Here is a 22,806-nt window from a genome sequence, read left to right on the forward strand (position 1 = left end):
GCTCCCCTGAACACGCTGTCGCTCCACTTCTCCCCCCTCCCTCTCAGGCAAGGGAAAGGCAGCACGTTCAGAGGAGCAGGCGGAGTGGAGGTGAGTGCGGGGGGGGGGGCGGATAGAGGAACCGCTCCCTGCTCCAGCTCGCCTCCGCTCCACCACCACCGCCTTCCCCGAGCGCGCCGCCGCTCGGCTTCTCCCTCCCTCCCCTCCCCAGGCTTGCCATGCGAAACAGCTGTTTGGCGGGTGGCAAGCCTGGGAGGGAGGAGGAAGAAGCTGAGCCGCGGCGCACTCGGGGGAGCAGGCGGAAGCGGAGCGGGGGCACATTTCTAGGGGCAGCAGGGCCGGCGGCAGAATGGCGCCCCTAGAACTGTGCCCCCCGCCCCAGTGCCTGTTGGTTTTGCTGGTGCCGAGAGCCGGCCCTGCTCGCTTGGTGGTGGCAGCAATGCCGTCCAAGGACAAGGAAGAATTTGTGCCTCGGGGAAGTTTTTAACCTAAGCTGGAAGAAATAAGTACCCTGGAGTGAGGAGGGAACCCTGACACCCCAAAACGGGCAGAGCCCCTCCTCCCTAACCCCCCACACCCCTCTTCTAAACCACCCACCAGGGAAACCGAAAGTCGGCCCTTTCATGGCCCCCGGCGCGCTGCGGAGCTGCTTGAGTCAATTCACTACATTTCCCAGAGACCCGCGGGGCGGCCTGACGCATGCGCGCTGCTCTCGCCCTCTGCCTGGCCGCTGCCTCGGTTGCGTCCTGGCACTTGCCGTTTCCGCTTGGCCCCGGGAGCGCGCCGGGGCAGCATGTCGGCTGCGCTGAGGTTCGACGGGCGGGTGGTGCTGGTGACTGGCGCCGGGGGAGGTAAGCGGCTCGCGCGGGCCCTGTGGGCTTGCACTGCACGGCGTGGTACTGGCCCGCTGGGCGGGGCTGCCTTGGCCAGGGGTCGCCAGTGCTGCTCCCGTAGGTGCTGGCTGAGGCGGGCCGCGGGTTTGGAGAAAGAGTTGGCTGCGGGCATTGGGAGCTAAAGGGGGATCCTGCGGCTCTGGCTGCAGCTGAAAGGGCCCCTCTGCCTTTTGGGAAGGAAAACTCTGCCTGCCAATAACAAGGGTGCAAATGTGGGGGCTCGCGGGCGGTGGCGGCGGCCAGCTATTTATTCTGTATACTCCGGTATTCTGGGCGTAGGATGTGCCTCAGCTGTGCAGAACTGGGGCAAAGGTTTTCCTGAACTGGGGCAAAGGTTTTCCCTCCTTGAGCAGGGAGTTTGATTTCGCGGTGTCAAGGGTAAAGTCACTCCCCACTCCTTTGAAGGAAAGAGATCCATCACTCTCATGTTGACAACAGGCGTCCTGCGTGTTTTTGCTTCAATTTGCAAGATAATTGTATTTTGAAAGACTACTTTTCAAAACACAGCTACCTGGAATTAAAGCATGCGGGCTGTTTGAAATCTAAAGAGTGTTCAGGTGCTGACAGAGGCACAAAGCAAACTGTAGAGATTTTGTTTTCTTTCATAATTTATAATAATCTTAGGTGATACCCACTGAAGCCTTGATCCTGCAATGAGTTCGGTAGAGGAGTAGGAACTGTTTCCCCTCTCACCAATGCTATGCAGCTCTCTTTGCTGGAGTGGGGATTTGGGCCATTTACGCAATAGCCAAGCAAAGGGCAACAAATTGTCTATTCCAGGGCTTTAGCTGAGTAGGTAGAGCAGATTAATTTAAGCTACTTTACTGATACTTGCAAGAATAGTTGGCAAAAAGTTTTCAAACAAATGTTTTTTAAAGTTGACTGTATGAAGCAGAGTAAGAGCTTTAAAGCTACTCTGAATGCTTTTCAGCTCTTGCCCAGATGTTCCTTTGCTTCATGTTAGTTTGCTGTGCTGTTCTGTAAATCTTTCTTCTTAGGTGATCACTTTTACAGATTTCACTGAAGACAATAGGAAATAATACAAGATAAAAAAGCAAAAAGTTGCTTGGTATCAGTGGATCATTAGCATGTACAACTTGTACTAGAAGCCTTAGGATTCTTGAAAGTGGTGGTTTCAAGATAGCTGTGGTTTCACTATAGCTTTTTAAATAAAAATCAGTACTTAATATGTGTCAAAGTCCAATTCAGGACTCACATAATTTGTCAGACCACTCTGTTTATTAGCAAAGCGCTTTGCCAATGCACCCAGATGTGAGCCTCTCTCTGAGGCTCAAGATAACTTATTTATACAGCTAAGCCAAAGCCAATTTAACATAAGACAAAAGAAAGCAGAAACTGACAAATATACATACATATCTTATTTGCATACTAACGTTTACCAATCTCCTAGCTCAGTAGGAGCTCTAAGTTAATTAGTTTGAGGACCCATTGTCTCACACTCCTTAATGTTTCTCTTCCTGACAACTATATTTCAACAAACCCTTCAAGTAGCATTTCTTTAATGAATTATAATTTCAATATAATTCATTCTACTTTCACAATCCCTCCTTTTGGTCAAGCTACGCAATGACCAACAATGACTGGGTTCCACATATCAATCGTTCTTTATCTCTTTGTTCATCAGTGATATTTAAAATCATCAAATTAGCACTCTGGTTTGGGGCAGCTATCTGTGTAGCACGCCTGACACAATTTTGGATACCCACAGGAAAATAACTGAAAACATACAAAAATTATTAGGATTCCAAACAGGAGAATTAGGGCTCCCTGAAACAACCAGTTTCCTATGCCAGAGAAATTGAAAAGGTTACTTAGCCACTTCCATAAAGATCTTGGCTCTTCGTGGGGAAGATATGCGATTTGTTCTAAGTGGCTAGCACGATCTGTTACCTCATTGGTGTTGTCTCGTATATACACACAGCAGTCTTTTCCAATGAGAGCACAAGTCCCTCCTTTTGCCGCCAGCACTATGTCCAATGCCTGACGGTTTTGGAGAGCCATCTGTCAGATTGCCCCTGTTTCTTTGGCCAGGGCTCTTAAACTTTCTCCGGTTTCATTTGCCATTATTTCAACTACTGCTTGTAACCTTAGGAGCCTTTTTGCATGGTGTATTACTCCCACTAATGGTATTAAGGAACCGCCAATGGTCGCTTCCCAGGTTAAGGGGCTTATGTTATTTACATACCATTGGGAATCTGTTAAGTCCCTTCTTTTTCGCCTGAAATTGCGGAGGTGTTCTCGAGGGAAGGTTCCTAGCACTCGGAATTGTGGGAATAGTCGGGCGGGATAACAGATTCCGGACCAATTAGCTGGTAGTGCGGTATAAGCTCTGGTCCCACACACCCAGTGATGGCCTATTAAGGCCGGGAAGGGTCGGTTGCACCCATTTGTCATATAGGTGTTTGCAAAGGAGGAGTAGTATCCCCCAAAGGGTGCAGGGTAATTCTCCTTACAAGGAGTGGTGTTATTTGCATGACATTGAAAGTTTGTATTGTTTTCACTAAGGTTACTGTAGGGGGAACATGAGATTGATTTCTCTGTTTGATCCCAGGTTGAGAAAAAATTCATATCTCCATACGCCACTTTTTAGTTTTGTTTGAATAATCCCATACACCATTGGCCACAATATGCTGAAGGCAACGGCTTTTCCCCAGATCCAGCCCTGTCCCATTACACACCCAACACCAATGACCTTTTCCCTCCACCACACTTATCCATTTAGATGCATTTATTCCCACCGCTTCCCAAGTGTCATTGCTGTTCCATATTTTGTTAAACGGACAAGGCCCTCCAGTGAGGTCCGGGGACTTGAGTGGGATAGCCAGGACAGGAACACCAGTTTGAGAATGGGCTGGGATGTGGCTGCAGACTCAGCAATTAGAAATATTAAGGGTCTGAGCTATCCACACTTACTGCTGGATAAAAGAATTGTCATCGTGGTCTCCCCAGACTGTAAGATACCAGCAGCCGAGGAACAGGCAGAGGCGCATGTTGGAGGCAAGGCTCTTCTGGTTCTGACAACCTCAACTGAGGGAACCGCAGTCATGGTTTTACGCCCACCAGGGTTTTTTTGTTTTTTTGTTTTTTTTCTTATCTGCTTCTGGCAACCCTTACGAGAGCATAGATTGTAAGGTATTGCAGACTGTTCCTCTACGTCTTCTTCTGGAGTCAAAATTGACTCTGTGTTGTCCTGAGGTGATGATTGGTTCTCTGGGGATGGTGCCTTCTTACACTGTGAAGCATGTATGCACGCTGCGATGCCAGATAGTTTAACAGCCATCTGCATAGTAAGCAGTACCTGGTAAGGACCCTTCCACCGGGGCTCCAAGGCGTGCTTTCGATGATGGCGCCGTACGTAGACCCAGTCACTGGCTCGAGGTTGTGGCAAGTGTCGGAGGTGGGTTCCGTGGGCAAGGCTACGCGAACCTGTGAATGGAAGTGACTTACAGCTTGCATTAGTCCCTTGCAATGCTGAAGGAGCGCACTGTGAGTCAAGTTCAAATCTGGAACAGGAGTAATGGTAGTCATAGCTTGCATAGGGCGTCCCATAACAATTTCAAAGGGACTTAATTTATGCCTTTGAGATGGAGTGGATCTCATGTCCATAAGGGCTAATGGTAAGGCTACTGGCCAGCTTAATCCTGTAGAGTCACAAATTTTAGCAAGCTTATTCTTAAGTACACCATTTCGTCTTTCAACTGCACCTGCACGCTGTGGGTGGTAGGGACAGTGCAACAGGTGTTTGATATGCAATATATGGCCCAGGTGTTGAACAGGTTGTCCAGTAAAATGTGTACCCCGATCACTGGACAGAGTAGCAGAAATTCCCTTGGCAGGCATAATATGATTTAACAAACATTTGGCAACAGACAGTGAGTCAGCCTTGCGACAAGGAAAGGCTTCAATGCAACCGGAGAATAAACACACCATAACCAATATAAATTCATATTGTTGACACTTAGGCATTTGTGCAAGAACGGTGTTTGAGGCAGGCCCCGGAACCCCTGGGCCACTTTTACAGGTTTACCAATATTATGGCTTTGGCAAATGGTACAGGCTGCACAGTGGTAGGCTGCAAAAGAGCTAAAATGGGGGGGCCCACCATCCTGTCTTTGTTACAGCAGAGACCATCCCCTCCTTTCTGACATGCGAAACACCGTGTAGCAGGGCGGCCAGAGATGGGTAGAGTGAAAAGGGGGCTACAAAGGCGCCAGTAGGCAAGCGCCAAAAGGAATCGGGATGTAGAGAGCAACCTTGGGAAACCCAGGATTCTCTCTGGGGCAGAGTCTTGGAGCAGGGTGAGGTCAGTGAGGGACCAGGAGGGTAAGAGGAGAGCAGAGAACAAGGGAATCAGACATTTTGATTAGGCGCGCTGCAGCAGCCAGAGCACGCAGGCAGGGGGGTAAGCCTTGGGCAACAGGATCTAAAGTGGCAGAGAAATAAGCTACTGGGCGGTTCTTTTCTCCGTGCATCTGAGTGAGAACTCCAAGTGCACACCCAGATTGTTCGTGGCAGAAAAGGGTAAAAGGCTTAGAATAGTCAGGCAGCCCTAAGGCAGGGGCAGAAGCCAAACCCTGTTTGAGGGAAACAAAGGCAGAATTGGCCTCAGGGGGCCACGGCATGGGGTCAGGCACAGAGAATCCAGTGAGTTCCTGGAGAGGTTTTGCAAGGGAGGCATATTGGGGAATCCATTGTCTGCAAAATCCAGCCATGCCTAAAAACTTCTGGACCTGGCTTGGGGAGCGGGGTCGGGGAAAGCTAAGGATAGCTTGGACGCGGGTGGGAGAAAGTGCACGGGAACCCTGGGAGAGGAGAAAGCCGAAGTATGTGACAGAAGCTTGACAGAGTTGTAGTTTAGAGCGAGAAGCTTTGTGACCCTTACTTGCTAGGGCAGTAAGGAGCACTAAAGAGTCAGTTTCAGAGGCAGACAATGAAGGGGAACAGAGGAGTAGATCATCTGCATATTGGCCTAGTGTGGACCTGGATGGGAAAACAAGGTCAGCAAGGTCTCAGGCTAATGCTTGGGAAAAATATGACGGGCTTTCAGTATACCCCTGGGGCAGTTTGGTCCATGTGTATTGTTGCACCTTGTAAGAAAAGGCAAACAGGAACTGGGAGTCAGGGTGAACCGGGAGAGAAAGGAAAGCAGAGCACAAATCAACAACAGTAAAATGAGTTGCATCTGGTGAGATAGAAGCCAGAATATTTGAGAGAGGCAAGTTTTGATTCTGTCCACCTATGATTTGCCTCTTCCCACCACTGCATGAAACAATCAACCTCTCCTTTTGCGAATTTAGTTGTAGGTTGGCCGAGTTTGTCTTTTAAGACGTCTACTCGGTCTTTGTCCCAAGAGCCTAACAGTGGCCACTGAATTTTGGGATTCTCCCGAGTTAGCCTTTTGCATTCCCATACACATCTCCTTGCCCTGCCCCCCCCCCCCCCCCCCCCCCCCCCCCCCCGCCAAGGTCAGCCTTTTGAAGCCATCCCCCACCCATGTCATGAGGTTTTCTGTTCATTAAAACACAGCAATGCTAGCAACAAGACAAACAACACAAAACATAGATCCATGGTATTCTGAGTTATTCTTCAGCTGGCGCCAGCTTGCTTGTAGAGTCTAAAAACAAAAGAAACAATTTCCACCCCCCTGGTGGGGACAGATTATTGCTTAATAATAATACCACTTTCTTTTACAAATTTCCTTGCTAATTGCAGGAAAAACAGAAGAATTACCTACAGGCTGTACTTATTTTGTTCTATAGTCAGGCTGTTCTATAGTCAGGCTAGTGAATTACCCCACTCACTGGTCATTTATGAAATTCATGAGGTGGTGTACCTCAGTTTCCCCTCTTGTGCAACAGACCATGTTTGCAATAGTTTCTCTGCTGTACCAAGCTATAAGTTTATTCTCAGGTAATAGCGGAGACACAGCTACAGATTTTAGCACTATTCACACACACAAAATTCTCTTTTGCCTAACATCCCTTGCACTGTGATTACTCTTTTACACAACTGTACCCCGATTACACTTCCATCTTGTACAACTAGACACAACCAGGAGCAGCCAAGTTAAGTTCCAGTAGAAACCCCTTACATCCTTTAGTGATTTTGATTACATTACCCAATAGTCAAATAATTTTGATCAGATTCTCTCTCTGCCTGCAGCGGTCCCTTATAAACCATTTCTGTGGGAAAAGGGCCCATTTTCCCTCAGAATAGCTATAAAGGCTTCTGGGGACAGAAGTGTAGTGCTGGTAGTAGTCACTCTACCTGACCGCCTTAGCTTAGACCATTTTTCCAGAAATTTACAGGAGTCTGGACTCTTCCTAAAATACATAAACTGAGCCGGCGTTCCTTTAGGGAACTGTCCCGACTTAGACGTCTGGTTACCCATACAGGAGGACTTTACACACCAATCACACAAGAAGGAAAGTTGGGTTCGTCAGAGCAATGCCCAGTGCAACACACAAAAGGAGCCCACAGGCTACTGCCTCAATCGCCCTTGATTTCACACTAAGGGTTTTACCCAAGGCGCGGTGCGGCTGCGATTATGCAGATTTCACTCACTCAGACCGTGGGGAGAGGAACCCTTTGGTCAGCTGATCCCCGGACGGAGACGGTGCCCAGACTCAAACACGCCACAGGGAGGACGGATAGACACAGAGACAAGACAGTTCTCAGTCCGGACAAAACACAGAAATAATTACCTGACCAGATTCCTGATGTCAGATCCCGAGATCCCTACCAGAACAGAGTGGGAACCAACAGGTTCGAGGGCGTAGACTTCACTGTGGTCATGCATCCTTCCGTTCTGGCGGAGGACCGCTCAGGCCAAATGCCCAGGTGCCAGCTTGCGATGGCCGTCCTAAGAACAGTCAGGAGTCACACAGCCCCAGAGAAGACGGTTGCCATCTCGGTGGAACCTCCAAATTGTCAAAGTCAGATTCGGGACTCACATAATTTGTCAGACCACTCTGTTTATTAGCAAAGCGCTTTGCCAATGCACCCAGATGTGAGCCGCTCTCTGAGGCTCAAGATAACTTATTTATACAGCTAAGCCAAAGCCAATTTAACATAAGAGACAAAAGAAAGCAGAAACTGACAAATATACATACATATCTTATTTGCATACTAACGTTTACCAATCTCCTAGCTCAGTAGGAGCTCTAAGTTAATTAGTTTGAGGACCCATTGTCTCACACTCCTTAATGTTTCTCTTCCTGACAACTATATTTCAACAAACCCTTCAAGTAGCATTTCTTTAATGAATTATAATTTCAATCTAATTCATTCTACTTTCACATATGTTTAACTACAGATCTATCAAAATGCTTTGTTTAATTCTCAATAGGTGCTTACCTTGTTTTGATTGTAGTACCATTGCTTTTACACAGTGATTTAGAAGTTGATCCTTTTATAAAGGTCAGAACTAGTGAGGGAGTCTAACACATCTTGATCTTTGCTTTAAGTTATGGTTCCCTGTACCCTTCACTTAGAAACCTTTTGCAGACAGGTAAGTATTCTTTCCCATTCCTGTAGGTGTTCCTGATGAGGGACCTCAGCAGCTCTCGAGGAAGTGAAAGCAGGGTCATTTAAATGAGAAATTTGATTTTTCCAGTCATTACATATATTGTTACATTGTTTTCAAAGATTGGATTTCAACTTTTTAAAATTGTCCCTTCAACTATTTGGGATATAAAAAAGGCTACATCTTATAAACAAAATGCAGATGTAAGAAAAATATTACATTCTTCTCAATTATCCTGTTTTCTTAAACCAATGTTACTTTGCCTCCCACCTATTGTTAAGTTTTTTTATGAAGTAAATTTCCTCATTTATTGTCCTTCAGTTATTTTTTTCAAGCAAAGACATCTTGAACGTTATTAGGAGTCCAATTCTGGGCTCAGATATAAAATAAATCCAAGATTTCTGCTTAGTCAATTAAGTGGTAGATGTAATCTCTAGAAATTGAGATTATAGAAGAGTTCTTTGGAAAGAGAGGGACTGGGAGCAAATCTTTTATTATTAGCGTTGGATATTTATGTAGCCACCACATAGATTGCTTTGTGTGTAATGGTTTATAAACAGGAATCTCCATATCATAATCACCCTGTCTGATCCATTGGGTGACACCATTCTCACTGGTCTGTGCTTTTGGATAGTTCAAACATCATGGAGGAAGGGGCACCTTAACTTTGCACAGCTCAAGGGGCTACATTACACCTTGCCAGTAGCCAAATATTGGAGCCATATTATTTTCTAATATGTAGGCATGGCACCAAAGAGATTACCAAATGAAAGCATCACATAATAGGACCTGTAATCTCAACTTCAATTTCTAAATCCTTGGTTTGTTTACTAGATATAGCACGATCAATATGTTTCCAAACAGCCTTTGTGAGCCAGTTTTAAGTGATCTCACGGGGGAACAAAGGCACTTTGTGTGCACTTTGAAAAATCCTCCTCCTCCTCCTTACACTTTATTCAGTCATTTGTTTAATTCATAAGAAAATTACTTGTGTGGAAAAGAATCGCAATTTCTGCCCTTGATCCACATTTGTTAACATTTTGACTGGTATGATTGGATAATATCATTGTCCATAAAAACAACTGTTGTATTCAACAGGCCTTAAGTTTAAATAAAGACAAAGGTGAAAGACTAATAGAAGATATGAAACATTAAATGTTGCATTATACTTCATATTAGGTGAGCTGCTTTGTGCTCCTTGCTTATGCCAATAATTGACTTGCTTCTTGTTTTGGTCCAAGTACACCTCTACCCCGATATAATGCGGTCTTCAGGAGCCAAAAAATCTTACTGCGTTATGGGTGAAACTGCGTTATATTGAACTTGCTTTGGCCTCTAGCATTTCCGTTATTAATACTCACTTCCCGCCCCCTGACTGACTCTTCAGAACCCCCAACCCATCCAACCCCTCCACACTCCTTGTCCCCCTCCCAAGACCCCACCCCCTATCTAAGCCCCCCTGCTCCTTGTCCCCTGACCGACCCCACCCCCTACCCAACCCCCCTGCTCCCTGTCCCCGACTGCTCCGACCCCTATTCACACCCCCGCCCCCTGACAGGCCCCCCAGGACTCCCACGCCCTATCCAACGCCCCGACCACTCCGCCCCCAGAACCTCCGAACCATCCAACCCCGCCTGTCCCCTGACCGCCCCCTGAGACTCTCTGCCCCTTATCCAACCGCTCGGCCCCGGCCTGGCACCCTTAACACGCCGCTCAGAGCAGTATGTTGGAGCCAGACGCGCTGATCTGCTGGAGCGCGCAGCCCCGCCCCGCCCCCCAGAGCGGTGCTTTACCACGTCATATCTGAATTCGTGTTATATCGGGTCGTATTATATTGGGGTAGAGGTGTAATTGGCACCGATTTTATCAATATGGGTAAAAGGCACTATAATAGTTTAAATAATTATGATTGGAGTTGAACTTGTGTTTGCATGATATGACAAGGTTTCCTTTTCAGTAGACAAAACTAAATTAAACTAGGAGCTGTCTTATTAACTTAGAATGTAGTTCATTAACTTGAAGCATTTTCTCCCACTGCAAAACCGGAATACGTTCCTGTATTTTGTAGCCTGCCCCATCAAGTGTCACAAATGCCTCCTTCACAAGCACAAAACTCTCCTGGAGCTTTAGCGACAAGCAGCTTCCATGATGACTCTTCTGGGTGCTGTACCAAGAAGTGAGCATGGGGAATACTTAGCACAGGGGTTCTCAAACTGGGGGTCGGGACCCCTCATGGGATCACGAGGCTATTACATGGGGGGTTGCGAGCTGTCAGCCTCTACCCCAAACCCTGCTTTGCCTCCAGCATTTATAATGGTGTTAAATATATAAAAACGTGTTTTTAATTTATAAGGGGAGTCTCACTCAGAGGCTTGCTGTTTGAAAGGGGTCACCAGTAAAAAAAATTTGAGAACCTCTGACTTAGTGTTTTAAATTGTGGATTTGGCCCTCAGTTTCTGAGCTAATTTGCTTTCTTTTATGTTTCAGTTTTCAGAACACACGACTTTGCTTTTGTGGTAACTTTTAGTTGGAATTATTTTCAATTAAATATGCACATTTTAATTTTTTAATGTCTGATTTCAGCTCAAGTGACAATTTCTCCACATGACTTTAACTAGTTTAAATTGTATTGGTAGAAAAAATACTGACTCTGAAGCTTTTTTTGTTTGTTTTTTAAAACTAGGATTGGGTAGAGCATATGCTCTAGCTTTTGCTGAAAGAGGAGCTTCAGTAATTGGTAAGTTGTTTCTTAATTATTTTGATCCCTTGCCAGTAACCTTTGTCTCTCTCTTTTTAAAGAAACAAAAACAAATACTCTACTGGGATTCAAACTTCATGACTTCTTTGCCAATAACCTTTGTTCTTTAATAAGTTATCCTCCGAACTCCTGAGATTCAAACTTTATTTCTGAGCTTCTGGTTTTGAAACAAGTAACAATCTTTGGCTGAGGGAGTCTCTTCACTGAAAGGCTATCGAGAGATATAACTTAACCCTAACTTGACTTCCATGCATTCACGAAAACCCTTAACTCAAGTGTGGTGGTGATATTTTACTTGAGTGGCAGGCTCAAAAGCGGGGCCTGGGCTAAAGCTCTCCTTAGCACAACTCCTCAGCTGTTAATCCAAGTGGGCAGTGTGGATTCCAGGATGGATTTGATTTAAATCATTATTTAAGACACTAGTCAGGAAGACTCGATTTAATCATGGATTTCTACATAAAAGTGCATTCTTGTTGGTTGTTATAACGTTAAGTCATTGGGAGGTGAGCTATCTGTAATTCAACAGGTTAATCATTAATATTTGGAGGATTTTCTTGCCATGCTGTATTAGGAGGACAGCATCACGAGACACACGTTTAAATTGTTTTAGTTAACTAAAACAACAACGTTATGTATTCTGGATTTTTTTCTTCAACAGCAAACATATAATATTTTAACAAAACAAGCATATGAATTTTTGAATTTAGTTAAACATTCAAGTTTTTTAAAATCAGGTTTGTTTTTGTTAAAATTGTTTTTAACTAAAAGAGTTAAATGAAATATTAAAAAAAAACAAACCCAAAATTAAATAGACAGGTCAACATGAGAAACTTAAAATATTGGCTTCTGCAGCTAAGTTGGTCGTCTTCACATTCATTTTCGTGTTTGTTCATAATCTGGAAAAGAAAAACAAGCTTTCCTGCTTTTTCAGGTCCCAAATGATTTCTCAGTTTGGAATGAATTAGTCCAAAGGAAGAAAATATTCTTTCTACACCGGCAGAAAAAACTACTGCTGTTAAAAGTGAGATTATCACTTCAACAGTCTCTGAATCCAAGTGCTAAGTCACTTCCACCAGTTCACTGGTGTGACTTTCTTTAAAACATTCTTAGCAAACATATTTCTTGAATGGTTCACCCTTAGCTCTGAACTTTATTATAGTTTTCATTATGGAGGGATGATTGCTGGATGTCCATGTCATAGCCAACTCCTCTTCTTCAGCAGTTAAGGTTTCACCCTGGTACCGAGTATTGAGAATATTTGCAAGAAAATGAGCTGGAGATAGTGCTTGTCCCATTTGTTTTTTTTAATGCTTGTAATTTACCTCTGTCATTGCATATTTCTCTCTCACTCAGTTCTTTCCAAATTTCATCAGTGTCAGCAATAAAACAGCTGTTTCCCTTTTTTTGTTCAAGGCTACAGAAATAGGCTTCAGGGTACTCAGCATGTGTTCAACATTTCTCTTAAGCCCAATGTTGAGAACTTTAGCTGTGACCGTGACATCTGTTTTTTCACGATTTTGTTCACAAACTGATTAGGCCAGTTCTCAATATGGTGCTCAGAACAGTTCACTACTGAGTTTCATCGCACATCTTGTGGGAAAGTTAGCGTGGTTCCTCCCACTTTTTTCGGAGCAGCTGCTGCAAAGTGGTTGTTACGGAAGTATTTTGCAATTTCCACAACATAAGTCTTTATTTCTGGAACACTGAAGTCTTTGGCTAGGAGGTGCATCAAATGAGCCCTGCAACCGTATGTTATTAGCTTGGGACTCTCTTCTAAATAATTTCTTCTCATCTTGGATACATTTGCAGCATTGTCTGTGACCAAGCTGCATACTAGACATTTGCTTTTTTTTTTTTTTTTTTTTTTTTTTTTACAGATTGTTATAGCTTTTACTGCTACTTCTTGTAAATATTTCTGCTGTTTGCATTTTCTGATGTATCAGTTGTTTCTGTAAGGAAGAGACAGCACATACAACAGGATCATTGTGGACATTGCTCCATCCATCAAGACTCAGGTTAACAATTTTATCCTCTAGACCTTTTGCACACTGCTCAGTTTCTCTTTCATACGCTTTATCCAGCAATTTGCCTGCGACATCTGCTCTGTTGGGTGGACTGTATCCTGGTCTTAATGACTGAACCAGGTTAATGAAGTGGATGAATGAATGGATTCTCAGTCATACGAAAAGGAGAGTTTGTTGCATAAACAAACCAGGCAGTTTTTTCATCAATTACCTCTTTTTGTAATCTGCTAGTTCTTATCACAAACTTACCTATGGTTGTTTCTGGATGATGGAGATTTTTTTTATTCCTTTTTGTTACAGGTGTTATACTGAGGCTATGTGACATACGTGATGTGACTGAAACACTATCAGTGGCAGATAACTCTGAAACTATAGAAAATGATGGTGATCTTGAAGGTGGATAGTCTTCAGAATTCTGTATGTTGAGGAGGGATTCTCCTAAACAAAATAAGTCAATGCAGTTATTTAATTATTATTACCATACTGCTCATTGAGTATTACTCATTCCATTCACTGACACTCAGCACGACCTGAAAGGTGAAATTGTGAAAGGAAAATCTGTCTATTTCAGCTATTTATTTTTTATCACAAGTGCATCTAAAATGATAGTACCATAGAGTAACAACTATATTTTTTGCTCAAACATGAGAATTCAAGAATAGTTCAGAAGGAAGACAGGCAATCCTTAGGAAAGAAGTATGAAATAAGAAAGTTTACTAACCTGAAGATCTTGCATGTTCAGACATGTTCCTTTCATCATCTTCAACACCGCTTCCTTCTGAGAAGGAACACTTTTTTCGTGATGTTGTTTCAGTTAGGCATCCAGGCCTTGCATTTCTTTGGTGCACTGTTTGTATTTTGCACGCATGCCTGTCTTACCCACAGGCAGAGGAACTTCATTAAAATATTCCCAAACTGGGTCTCTTTTACAGCCTGCTGCCGTTATAGGTTTTCCCTTCCAGTGAGAGAATGGTATGGTAGATCTCAAATCAATGAACGCTACACTCAGAAAGACCTCAAGACTTCTGGAATATGCTGCTCACACAGTTTCACTTTTGTTTCTACTGCCTGTCCCTCCCATCTTACATTTATCTCCAGACTTCTTCTCCTTGTCCAGATCTATTCCGCCCCCAACAATCTTCTATTCATTGAACTTTTTGAAACTTTGCACTTTTAGAGAGAGGTAAGGGATTTACTCCATGTACACAAATTTGCAGAGAGACAATAGATTTGAGGTCTGTTATTTCTCACCTCTATATATTTATTTATTTTAAAGCATTTTTGCTGTGAACAAGCGTGTTACCTCTGGAGACACAAATCCACAGTTTGAGAACTGCAAAACTAAGCATCTCTGATGGCATCTTCTGGACTGAGTTCTGAGTCCCATTGGGTAGATAGAAAGATTAACCTAAATAATCTATACAGAAGCCCCTGGAACCCCATAAGATTGGGTCTCTAATCCGTGAACTACTGGAACTCATTTACAAAACTTTTCTTAAACATTACGTGAATATATTGTCTCATACTATAGAATTAGAATTTATAATCCCTATTCCATGATGATACATTATAGCTCCAAGACATATCTTAATTAAAACTATCTTTAGGTAGGTTTTTTCCTCAAAAAGCATTTTATCAAAAAAATAGATTTTTTTTTTTTATTTAAAAAAAAAAATCATTGATTTTTATCCACCCTGGATACAGACTAGCATCGGTTGAATGTTGCTAGTTCTTCAGTGCCTTATCATAATTCACTGATGCCTAAAAAATACAGACACGTTCTCCTGCAATATACTGAGAAATAGTTCATTGTGTGACTCATCTAACTACGGTGCTTAGACCCATGGGATTTGCCCCCAGAACTCTTATTGCCATGCACGAGTGAGGGGGGCACCAGTGTGAATACAACAACTTGAGTGTTGTTTCTCAATGTGGCTGCTCTCCATTGAGTTAGGCTGACTCGAGAGGAGTAACTCTAAACATAGATAAATCAAGTTAGTTATGCAGTGAAGACACATCTTTACGTTTCAACTGAAAGATGCCACCTCCAGCAGCACAGTACTGTCTGCCATCATGCTGGGATATTAATTCAGTACAGACTTGGGAAGAGTGCTTCCTACTGTATTGTCAGCAGAACTTGATCTAGAAAGGAAGACTTCCATGGAACGAGGGTTTTCAGTTTTTTTCATAGTGACGATGTGGACCACATCTCAGTAGAGTCTCGTGGACATTTCCTTTTACGTTTGTGGTCACACACATCTCCCTCCCATTTATGGTCATATAACATCCATTGAGCAACTACAGGAATTGTTTAAATGGACAACTGTTAGGAAGTGCTTAGTGCAATATAGCATCTAAGAACCAGAAGGAAAGCCAGCATCATGTTGTCAAAGTTTCCAGGGTAGTCGCACGTCTGACCCTTTTGTGACCTACTTTAGAGCACCCTACTTAGGCCTCAGACCTCTAGCTGTCAGTTTTCTTGGGGCAAAGTCATGCAACACTCTCCCTTTTGATGGAGAATTTAGGTGACAATTGCTCCTGCAATTCACTATGATCACCAGCAGGTCTGACTTTAGTTCACCAGTTGTCCTGTTCTCCCAGGGGCAATGACAGGATTATCCATTGACTAGCCAGCCTTCATAAATTAAATTATTGTTTGTTCAGAACAACTTACAGAGAAAACATTTTAAAAACAATAAGTAGCTTACATGCTGATCTAGTTTACCAGGCTGCTATTAATTTTCCAGTTAATTAGGCTGTTGTTCATTTTCCACATGGAAACCCTTATAGGAACAAAATACTTCAAAAGGAGTAAGACCCATGTCAGGTTGGTCTCTTTATACAGTTCTCAATTCTTTGATTGTTACCTATTGCTAGCCAGTTCAAACCAGTATATATAATTTCCCTCATGGACCTGTTTACTCTGCCCAGGTGACATTTTGGGAATCACCCAGATCAGTAAGGGGTTCTGTCGCTGCCTGCCCGGTAACCTTGCAGTGTCTTAATGCTGTGCGGCTATTGCTCAGATGCCTGACACTAATAGCATGCCCCCAAGCACAAGATCTTCCACCAGCCACATTGCACAATGACAAAAATAGTTCTTCCAGAACTAAGGCTCCCCAAATCCATCCTCCCCAACTACCAGACACTTGTACCATTCCCCTGTGGTTCATCAACCCTTCAGTTATCCGTTCACTTTGGCAAACACACTGGACAGAGTTTGCGCAACAGAGACCTGCTTGGGATAAAAATAAACAAAAAGTTCATTTAATAAGATCATAGACTCATAGGACTGGAAGGAACCTTGAGAGGCACTCACAGCAGGACTAAGGGCACATCTGTACTGGCAAAGTTATAACGCCACTTAGAGAGTGCTAAAGGGAAACGGCTGTTGTGTGTTCACACTGTCAGCTGCCTACGCAATAGCGTGTTCACACTTGTGGCACTTGCGGCGCTATTCGGAGCGGTGGACTCTGGGCAGCTATCCCATAGAGCACCTCTTTCTCTTCTGCCGCTAAGACCTGTGGGAAGGCAGAGGGGATCATGGGGCATCCTGGGTCCTGTCCCAATGATCCATGCTGCATTGTGTCACATCCCAGAAATCCCAGTGTTTCCATCCGCATATGCAGCCCTGTTTCAACAGTTTGTGTACTGCACACCCTGCCTTTTCGGGCTGCAGGAATGGATTCCAAACTGTTGATCAGTATGCTGTTCGCTCTGACTAAGACGTCACGAGTGGCAGTGGAGTTATTCCTTAAACTACAAAAGCAAGAGGAGTGCGACACTGATCTTGCCACGTGTAGTAGCTACGACACGAGATTGATCAGCACCTCCGTGAATGCCACAAGCACAGTGGAATACCGCTTTTAGGCTTGGGAAACAAGCACTGTGTGGTGGGATCACATCATGATGCAAGTCGGGGATGACGAGCAGTGGCTGCAGAACTTTCGGATGAGGAAAGCCACATTCATGGAACTGTGTGATGAGCTCGCCCCAGCCCTGTGGTGCAAGGACACGAGAATGAGAGCTGCCCTGTCGTTGGAGAAATGCATGGCGATTACATTGTGGAAGCTGGCTACTCCAGACTGCTAACCAGTGTGGAATGGGAAAGTTGACCATTGGACTTTTATTGATGGAAGTGTGCAGGGCCATTAATCGCATCCTGCGCAGAAAGACCATGACACTGGGCAACGTGCGTGACATTGTGGATGGCTTTGCACAAATAAGCTTCCCTAACTGCGGAGGGGCACACACTGGGGAGATGGCACACACATTCCAATTCTGACACCAGACCACCTAGCCATCGAGTACATTAATTTCAAGGGGTGTTTCTCAATGATTCTCCTGGCATTTGTGGATCACCGTGGGCGTTTCAGAGACATTAACGGAGGCTAGTCCGGAAAGGTGCATGACGCACACATCTTTTGGAACACTGGTCTGTTCAGGAAGCTGCAAGCTGAGACTTTCTTCCCGGACCAGAAGATCACTGATGGGGAAGTTGAAATGCCCACTGAGATCCTGGGAGACCCTGCCTAACCGTTAATGCTGTGGCTTATGAAGCCATACACAGGCCAACTTGACAGCAGCAAGGAGCTGTTCAACAATAGGCTGAGCAAGTGCAGAATGACTGTTGAGTGTGCTTTTGGCCGCGTAAAAGCCCGCTGTGGATGCCTCTGTGGGAAGCTGGACCTGGCCGATGACAATATTCCTATGCTTGTAGCTGCCTGTTGTACACTCCATAATATTTGTGAAGGAAAGGGTGAAAGCTTCACTTAGGGCTGGACCGCAGAGGCTCAGCGCCTGAGGCTGAGTTTGAACAGCCAGAGACCAGGGCTATTAGAGCGGTGCAGCACAGGGCTATAAGGATCAAGGATGCCTTGAGGTAGCAAGTTGAAGCTGATAGCCACTAATATTTGTTGCTATGCTCAGGATTGCAGTGCTTGTAATGCTAGGAGATGATGCAGTAAGGGGGTTTAACATAATTATATGTTGCTTTGTTTTGCTTTTTTTGCTTTCAATTAATAGAATAAAGACTGCTTTCAAACCAACACAGTTCTTTTTTTAAAAGACAACAACCAGAGGAGAGACTCAAATGAAAAAATACATCAGCAGGGACAGGGGGTGGAGGAAGGGAAGGTCGCAGGAGGAGGAGGGGTCCCGGGATGGCTAAAGATTTGTGTATGTCCAGGGATCATATCCAGCCTTCTCCTTTAGAGTACACTGCAGCAGGTACTGTACTTCAGCAGGGCCAAACTGCAGAAGGATGGGTGTTGAGTGCAGTGGGTAGTGGGAGTCCACAGTGCCGGACTGTGAGGAGGGAGGAGTGGAATGCTGCAGGTAGAGACTGGAGCCAGGAGGTTGATAAACATGTTTTGGTGGTGTCTGGGGGGCGCATAGGAAAGAGTTTTGTGACAGTGGCCGCAGGGGAGAGCAGGCACGGAGCTCCTTGGTTTGAAGAGCGAGTATTGCCTGGAGTGTGTCCACTTGGCACTCCATAACGTTTAAGAGCCACTCTGGCTTCATTCTGCCATGCCGTGTTCACCTTTCAGTCTCTCTCCTCCCTGTCCCTGCCAATTCCTGTCCTTCAATTCCTGTTTCTTAGCGGCAGAGTGCATGAGAACCTCATGCAGAAAGTCCTCCTTAGTTCTTCTTGGCCACTTTCTAATTCTGCGCAGCTATTCTGCTGCAGATAACAAAGAGGAAGGCTATGCTCCCAAGATCATCTCTGTGAAGTTTAAACGCAATATTTTAAAGAAGCAGTATTATTTGCAACACAGACAACACTGATTCAATGCTTTAAAACACAGCCAGTACTCTCTCACCTGTCACTAACTGGCTGACCCCAGGCAAGCACACATGAGCCACAAGACCCCCAAAATGGTGAGTAGCCACAGGGGCAGGGTAAATCACTCTTCCCGGACCCTGCTGTACACTGGGCACGTGACTCTTGGGGAGAGCCAGTGCTGTAAGGCGGGCCTAATAATCATAGAATCATAGAATATTGGGGGTGGAAGGGACCTCAGGAGGTCATCTAGTCCAACCACGTGCTCAAAGCAGGACTAATCCCCAACTAAATCATCCCAGCCAGGGCTTTGTCAAGCCTGACCTTAAAAACCACAAAGGAAGGAGATTCCATCAACTCCCTAGGTAACGCATTCCAGTGCTTCACCACCTTCCTAGTGAAAAAGTTTTTCCTAATATCCAACCTAAACCTCCACCACTGCAACTTGAGACCATTACTCATTCCTGTCCCCACATTTTCCACAGGATGTGATAATTATGGAAGATATCTCGCTGCTGAGGGTGAGCAGGGAGGAAGGTCTTCTCCAAGCCTGCAGCTTCCGCCTGCCCCCTATGCGGCTCGCCTGTGTGCAGCAATTGTCTCCCCCCTGCCGCTCAGACTAGGCATGCGGTGGGAGACACGTCTGCTTTCTGCAACCCTTCTGCCCCCAACAACTTGCTTCAGCGATTCCTAAAATCAGATCCACTTACAGGGGCCTCCTCTCCTGTTTGTACTTAGCCAAGATCCGACTGCTGTGATGGGGTAGAAAAGAGCTCCTGACTGCATGCATCTCTGGCCTCTGAGTCATCCTCTGCCTTTGGGTCTCTCTCGCCCTCCACATTGTCGTCCAAGATTCCCTCCTCCTGGCTCGGTCCACTCTCAACTGGCACACGAGCCAACAAAGTGTCCACAGGGGCCTTTGCAGTGGAGGTGAGGTTGCTGCTGAGTATCGTGAGCAGCTCTTTGTAGAACTGGCAGCTCATGGGCGCAGCACTGGAGCAGCGGTTTGCCTTCCACGCCTTGTGGTAGGCTCTGCACAGCTCCTTCTCTTTGACCCTACATTGCAATGTGTCCGGTCATGGCCCCTTTCTGTCATTCATCGTGAAGTCTGTCTGTAGGTATTATAATTCCTATGGCTGGAGTGCAGATGGGACTGGACAGCCTCCTCTCCCCAAATGCCAGTCGGCATTGCTCCCCGGGGGATCGCCTGGTGCGTGGAGCAGGCATCGCCACCTGGAAAGATGCGCTGAGACCACCGCACGCATCAGCGAGCAAACAGGAAGGTGACTTTCAAATTTCCAAAGGAATTTACGGCATGGGGATGATGGTTGGTCACCTGAGAGCAGGGCAGTAGAATTCAAACCAATGACCAGAGAGGTGAGAACAGGCACTGTGGGACACCTCTTGGAAGCCAATCACAGCACTGTAATCACCACGGAGTCTACACTGCCCCCGCCGTTCTGTTGTCCCAGTGCAGAAAGCTGTACACCTCTCAATGGGGCGCTTTTTTTTTAAAGTGCTACAACTGTAGTTTCTGCGCGCTAAGTGGGTTGGCAGCAGGGTGGATAAAAATCAATGATTTTTTTAAAAAAGTGAGAAAAATCGGATTTTTTAATTTAAATCGGGTTTTTTTGGTAAAATGCTTTTTGAGGAAAAACCGATCTAAAGATAGTTTTAATTAAGATGCATTATAGCTCAAAGATATCTCATCATGGAATAGGGATTATAAATTCTAATTCTATAGTATGAGACAATATATTCATGTAATGTTTAAGAAAAGTTTTGTAAATGAGTTCCAGTAGTTCACGGATTAGAGACCCAATCTTATGGGGTTCCAGGGGCTTCTGTATAGATTATTTAGGTTAATCTTTCTATCTACGCAATGGGACTCAGAACTCAGTCCAGAAGATGCCATCAGAGATGCTTAGTTTTGCAGTTCTCAAACTGTAGATTTATGTCTCCAGAGGTAACACGCTTGTTCACAGCAAAAATGTTTTTAAATAAATAAATAATATACAGAGGTGAGAAATAACAGACCTCAACTCTGTTTCATACAGTCAATCCCTTACCTCTCTCTAAAAGTGCAAAGTTTCAAAAAGTTCAATGAATAGAAGATTGTTGGGGGCGGAATAGATTTGGACAAGGAGAAGAAGTCTGGTGATAAATGTGAGAAGCGAGGGACATATGCTTGTTTTGTTAAAATATTATATGTTTGCTGTTGAAGAAAAAAATCCAGAATACATAACATTGTTAATTTAGGTAACTAAAACAATTTAAACGTCTGTCTGGTGGTGGTGTCCTCCTAATACAGCATGGCAAGAAAATCCTCCAAATATTAATGATTAACCTGTTGAATTGGAGATAGTTCACCTCCCAATGACTTCAAAAATCTCTGCTTCAATTACCTTTGGTAAATGAAATAACCCAACAATCATTCATTTTCTGATATAGCTGTAAAACTAATCTGAAAAGTTTTCAAAATAAGTCATTGTTTAAAAACGTATAGTGTGTACCTTCTAAAAATGAAACCTACATCTCTGTCTGAGTTGTGAAGAATATGTATTAAGCTTAGAACAACCAACAAGAATGCACTTTTATGTAGAAAACCATGATTAAATCAAATCTTCCTGACTAGTGAATTAAATCATGAAGTCAAATTGATTGAAATAAATCAAATCCACCCTGCTTGGCAGTGTGTACACTGCGCTGAAATTTGCCATTGTAGACAGGGCCTAAGTATTATCTAAGGATGATAAGGGAAGGCAAACATAAAAGTTACAGAGTAAATAAACACAAAGATGCGTCAGTCTTTCCAGTTCTGTATTAGATAAAATCCCTGTTCTAATACAATTTACCTATTTCCTTTGAACAGTTTCCCACCATACCACCTAGCTACAGGGAGCATCCACTGTTTCACAGACTCTTTCACACCTAGTGTCTTGTCCCTCAGTTTTTGGATGGATTTCACTTCCAACCTCTTCTTTTTTTAAAAAGGGTTTGCAGGGTGTCTTTGTTTTTTGTTTTTCTTTAGTCACTGTAGATATTCAAAATAGGAAAATTCCCAGGTGCCTTAGTGTCTTTCCATTAACTCTAAGGACCAATCATTTGTCTTTTCCTGGGTTGTACAGTGGATTGTTACTTGAGTCCGCTTTTGTGTAAATAGCAGGCTTGGGAGATACCTCTTTCTGTCCAATTGCGCACCTCGCTGATGTGTGGTGGAGTTGAAGTTTAAGAGCGCAATTCTCTGTGTACGCAGATAATTAATGTCATAACCATAGCTTGTATACATATCTCATGATTATTATATTTAGAACATTACAAGAACAAGCTTTCAAAAAACGAGCTTTCGTAAAAGACCTTAATGGAGCTATTTTTGTGGATACAATAACACTGTATACAATCTGTTGATTTTAACTGCTCATTTTGGGGGTTTAAACCTTCTCTTCTCCCCTTGGGGTGTCTGGACCCTGACTGTCACACCACCCTGTGGCTTTAGTTCCTGCAGAAAACTCCTCTAACTCACCCTGGGACCTAAAATATAAACCCTAGCTCATACAGATTTGTGAATAAAGTTGTACAATGGTCTCAAATGCACTCCATGTGTCTGTAATAGCTGTTGCATGTGACCATGCAGCTTTTCAAAGAGCACCAGCAAAGCCACTGGGTTTTCACATTTTGGGAAGTTTTGCATTCAAGGCTTTCCATTGAGGTACTACCCAGCTCTGCGTAGTTAGTCCTGAATAAGGAGAAACTATCAACTTATGTATGCTGTTACATGCAAACTACATCAAATGACCTGAGAA

General features: G+C 44.2%; 1 protein-coding gene across 2 annotated transcripts in view; it reads left to right on the forward strand.

Moving 5' to 3' along the window:
* Nucleotides 1-259: 259 nt before the first annotated feature.
* HSD17B4 (hydroxysteroid 17-beta dehydrogenase 4) overlaps nucleotides 260-22,806 on the forward strand; it is a 128,801-nt gene continuing 106,254 nt past the window's right edge. The window contains exons 1-2 of one of the 2 annotated variants that reach the window (XM_037901600.2): nucleotides 260-851; nucleotides 11,123-11,176. In XM_037901600.2, the coding sequence (XP_037757528.1) occupies nucleotides 794-851; nucleotides 11,123-11,176 (112 nt within the window). In that variant the 5' untranslated portion in view covers nucleotides 260-793. Of the gene's footprint in view, nucleotides 852-10,520; nucleotides 10,616-11,122; nucleotides 11,177-22,806 lie in introns of those variants that run through there. The other variant, XM_037901601.2, reaches the window with a different exon arrangement.

This window comes from Chelonia mydas, chromosome 5, assembly GCF_015237465.2.
Source record: "Chelonia mydas isolate rCheMyd1 chromosome 5, rCheMyd1.pri.v2, whole genome shotgun sequence".
In the NCBI taxonomy this organism is placed as follows: domain Eukaryota; kingdom Metazoa; phylum Chordata; order Testudines; family Cheloniidae; genus Chelonia; species Chelonia mydas.